Source organism: Rhagoletis pomonella, unplaced genomic scaffold, assembly GCF_013731165.1.
Source record: "Rhagoletis pomonella isolate Grant_MI unplaced genomic scaffold, Rhpom_1.0 Rhpom_scaffold_00003, whole genome shotgun sequence".
Taxonomy (NCBI): Eukaryota; Metazoa; Arthropoda; class Insecta; order Diptera; family Tephritidae; genus Rhagoletis; species Rhagoletis pomonella.
This window is the reverse complement of record NW_023458557.1, coordinates 9,279,788-9,284,485: the sequence shown is the minus strand read 5'-3', so window position 1 is coordinate 9,284,485 and position 4,698 is coordinate 9,279,788. Positions and strand designations below refer to the sequence as shown.

The 4,698-nt window shown below is 33.6% G+C and overlaps 1 protein-coding gene across 1 annotated transcript in view; it reads left to right on the top strand.

Moving 5' to 3' along the window:
• The window catches only part of LOC118736017, a 15,957-nt gene extending 15,774 nt beyond the window's left edge, over window positions 1-183 (top strand). Inside the window, exon 3 of the mRNA XM_036466123.1 lies at window positions 139-183. Within this exon, the coding sequence (XP_036322016.1) occupies window positions 139-183 (45 nt within the window). The remainder of the gene's footprint in view (window positions 1-138) is intronic.
• Window positions 184-4,698: the final 4,515 nt, after the last annotated feature.

Here is a 4,698-nt window from a genome sequence, read left to right as displayed (position 1 = left end):
TATAATATGTATTCAAGGCTGCTGAATATACTAGTAAAGTTATTTTTGTTGAAAATACTTATGTATTTAAATATGTATTTGTATTTGTATATGTGCATATAAAATGCACTCATAAGCTTATTATACTTTATTTACCAGCTTCGCATAATTGTAATACTTATAAGCATATTCTTGATACATTAAACAGTCAGTCCACTCATAAACCTCAAACCGTCGTGTTCTTTATTCTCTCTCTACATGGTAGCAGAGCAAGGTTACTGCTGTAGTGTCGGGTGTCGGAATTAAATAAATAAAATAAAAATCAAAAGTGCAAAATCTGCTGTAATAATAAAAATAAAATAACGCTTCAAGTAAGACTTTGAATTAATATACATATACATATATATAAAATTTATAAGTGAAATTATAAGTTAAAATGGAAAAGGGTTTTGAAGTAGAGAAACTCAAAGGCCAGGAAAATTTCCACAACTGGTGTTTCGCAATAAAAAATATATTAGCATTCAAAGGTCTGCATAAGTGTATAACCGATCCTGTCACAGAAACAAACGCTGAGAAATTAACTAATTGCAAAGCCCTGTTAGCTCTAAGCGTAGCGCCATCGCTGTACGTTCACATATCCAGATGTGAAACAGCGCTAGAAATATGGCAGAAACTAAAAAATCTGTATGAGGACAAAGGCTTAACAAGAAAAATTGGGTTATTAAGAGGCCTGATCTCTTGCAGATTAGAAGACTGCGAGAACATGCAATCATACATTGATAGAATTAAAGATAATTCTAATAAATTAAATGAAATTGGTTTTGAGATAAATGAGGATTGGCTGACGGCGATAGTATTGGCTGGTTTAACTGATGCATATAAACCATTTATAATGGGAATTGAAGCATCAGACTCACAAATAAAATCAGAAACAATAATCGCTAAACTGTTGGACTCTGATACCAACACAACCACAAAAAGTGATGCATTTCTTAGTAAAAAAAGGTACGAAAATAAGCAAAAATACTTACAAAAGAAAAAATGCACAACTTGTGGAAAGAAACATGCAGGGGAATGTCACTACAAGAAAAATAATGCACAAAATGGCACAGCAAAAAATGCATTCACAGCGTTATTAACGAAAAGAAATAACGACGACTGGTATCTAGACAGTGGTGCATCGTCTCATATGACACCAAACGATAATTTGCTCACTAGCAAAAAAAATTCACTCGTTGACAAAATAATGTCAGCAAATGGAACAGCTATGACAGTAAGTTGCGTTGGCAAAACATCACTGAATATCAACGGGCAAGAAATTGTAGTTAACGAAATTCTACACGTGCCCGATTTATCAGTAAACCTTCTGTCAGCTGCAAAAATAGTGAGTCAGGGGAATGTAATAAAATTCGATGCAACAGGCTGTACAATACTTAACAAAAACAAAGAAGTAATTGTACAGTGCAAAGCGGAAAATGGTGTTTACAAACTGAAGGGAATCCAAGCAAAATGCTTGTTATCAAAACAAACAAATAACAACGCAATGCTATGGCACAGGCGACTTGGACACATAAATTTTCAAAGTTTAAAGAAAATGCGTGACGGCGCTGTTTCTGGTATTGATTTCAATGACGACGATCATGAAATAAAAAATTGTCAGATATGTCCCAAAGGCAAACAAACAAGAATTCCGTTTAAACAAAGTAACTCAAAAACAACAAAGCTACTCGAACTAATACATTCTGATCTATGTGGACCTATGGAAACGCAATCTATAGGACACGCCAAATATGTATTAACATTCATAGATGATTTCTCCCGAAAATTATTCGTTTACTTTCTCAAGTCAAAATCAGAAGTTTTCAATAACTTTAAAAATTTCAAAACATACATTGAACGCCAAACTGGATCTAAAATCAAAACAATACGGACGGACAATGGTGGTGAATATTGTTCAACTGAATTCGACAAATACTGTAAAGAGAATGGTATCAAGCATCAATTAAGTAATGCATATACTCCTCAGCAGAATGGAATTGCCGAAAGAATGAACCGAAGCTTAATTGAAAAAGCTAAATGTCTCCTGTTTGATGCAAATCTTCAAAAATGTTATTGGGCAGAAGCAACAAATATGGCAGCCTACTTAATCAACAAAAGTATTTGTTCGTCGCATGGAAAAATTCCTGATGAAATATTCTATAAAAAAAAAATAGACATATCTAACCTGAAATTGTTTGGTTGTGAAGCAATGGTTCACATAAACAAAGAAAAACGTAAAAAATGGGATCCTAAATCCAAGAAAATGTTTTTCGTGGGCTATGATGACGACATTAAAGGTTTTCGCTGTATTGTTCCAATAACAAAGAAACTGGTTATAAGTCGAGATGTAATATTCTACGAAAAACCTCAACCAAAGTCGACCTTAAAAATCTATAACGACGAAGTGAGGGAAATAAAGAGAAGCGATGAAGACACATTTGAAGAAGTTAGCATAAAACCTGATGAATCGAACGAAGACGTACAAAGTGTTGCGGAAGATGACACCATGATAGAATCACCGAATCAAACCCAAAATGATCCAGATTATGTTCCTGAACAAAGTATTGATGAATCTGAAGAAGAAAGAAGAGTCACACGATCTAAAGCTAAGGTATCTGTACCATCTTTTCAATTTAATGCTTTTGCATTTCTTTCACAGCCATTAACAGTATCAGAAGCTATAAACGGTGAAAAAGCGAAAGAATGGGAAGATGCAATGAATGAAGAAATGGAATCACATAGATCAAATAACACCTGGTCGTTGATGAAACTACCAGATGGAAGAAAGCCTATAAAAGCAAAATGGGTCTTTAAAGTAAAACAAGATGAGGTCGGTAAAGCTGTAAAATATAAAGCACGACTTGTTGCAAAAGGCTGTGCACAAAAATACGGCATCGATTATGATGAAACATTCTCGCCGGTGGTTAGATACACATCAATAAGGTTTTTAGTGGCTTTAGCAGTAAAAAACGGCTATAAAATCCATCAAATGGATGTAGTGACTGCGTTTCTTCAAGGTGATCTTAAAGAAACAATATACATGGAACAACCAGAAGGTTACAATGATGGCACTAACAAGGTATGTAAGCTAAACAAAGCTGTTTACGGACTGAAACAAGCCGGAAGACAGTGGAACTTAAAGCTCGATTCAGCATTAAAAGAATTCGGGTTACAAAGGTGTAAAACTGATCCATGCATTTACTATGATAAAGAATTGAATCTGATAATTGCAATATACGTCGATGATTTCCTTATACTCTACAAAGGTAGTAATAACCTAGAAAAACTAATGCAGTACCTTAACAAAAAATTCAAAATGAAAGATTTGGGATCTGCTCAAAGTTGTCTTGGAATACGTATCACGCAGAGCAAAAATTGCGACGAAATTACACTAGATCAATCGTCATATATAAATGAAATTCTTGAACGTTTTGGTATGCAGGATTGTAAGCCAGTGGGCACACCATGTGAAGTAAGTCAAAAATTGACTGAAAAATGCATCACTGAGAAAAATGATCTGACGGGGAAAATACCATACCAAGAAGCTGTGGGCAGCCTTTTATATTTAACACAAGGAACTAGACCGGATATAGCATTTGCAGTAAATAATGTAAGCCGGTTTAACTTAAAACACTCAAATGAGCATTGGCAAGCTGTGAAAAGAATATTTCGATATTTAAAAGGCACAATTGATTTCAAACTAAGCTATCGAAAAACTGATGATGTCAACTTGGCAGCATTTAGTGACGCTGATTGGGCAGCAGAAATCGACGGCAGAAGATCGTGTTCCGGCTATGTATTAAAAATGTCCAATGCTGCTATAAGTTGGTGCAGCAAACGGCAACCAATAGTTGCTTTATCAAGCACAGAAGCAGAATACATCGCATTGTCTTCAACAGTACGAGAAATAATATGGATGAAAATGTTAGCCAAAGAAGTTGATAAAAACTTGGTTGAAACTACTAAAGTTTTTTGTGACAACCAAAGTACTATCAAATTAGGCTCGAGCGAAGCATACAGACCAAGGACGAAACACATTGATATCAGATATCACCATATACGTGAAAAAATCGATGAAGGTTCAATCAAATTGGAGTTTCTTGGCACTCAACAAATGGCAGCTGATTCGTTAACAAAAGCAGTCAGCAGAGAAAAAACAAAATTTTGCGCTGAACAAATGGGCTTAAGCTCATAATAAAATAAGACAATAATTAACATTTATAATAATTATTGTTTTACTCACAGTTATCCAATATTATACAACATGGGAGGCTGGTTTTCATCGGAGCAGCAGAAATCCAACAACAATGGAGAAGTACAGAACAATATCAATATTAGTGAACCTGTTCCAATACACAACCAAGAAATCTTGATTATGTTAGGGATTATTTGCATTCTAAAAATAATAGAATTTCTATACTTTTTATATCGATTACATTATCGTAAAGTTAAAAGACAGTATCAAACTCAAAAAGTATAATACACTGTAAAACAAAATCTTGCTAAAACCCAAAAAAAAAACTGTAGTATAAAATTAACTTCAAATTACATTAAAAAAAAAAACATCAAAAATATTGTAAAAAAAATTTTTATTTTAAATATGAATAATAATTTTGTAAACAATAAGTGAGGGTGTTGAAAATACTTATGTATTTAAATATGTATTTGTATTTGTATATG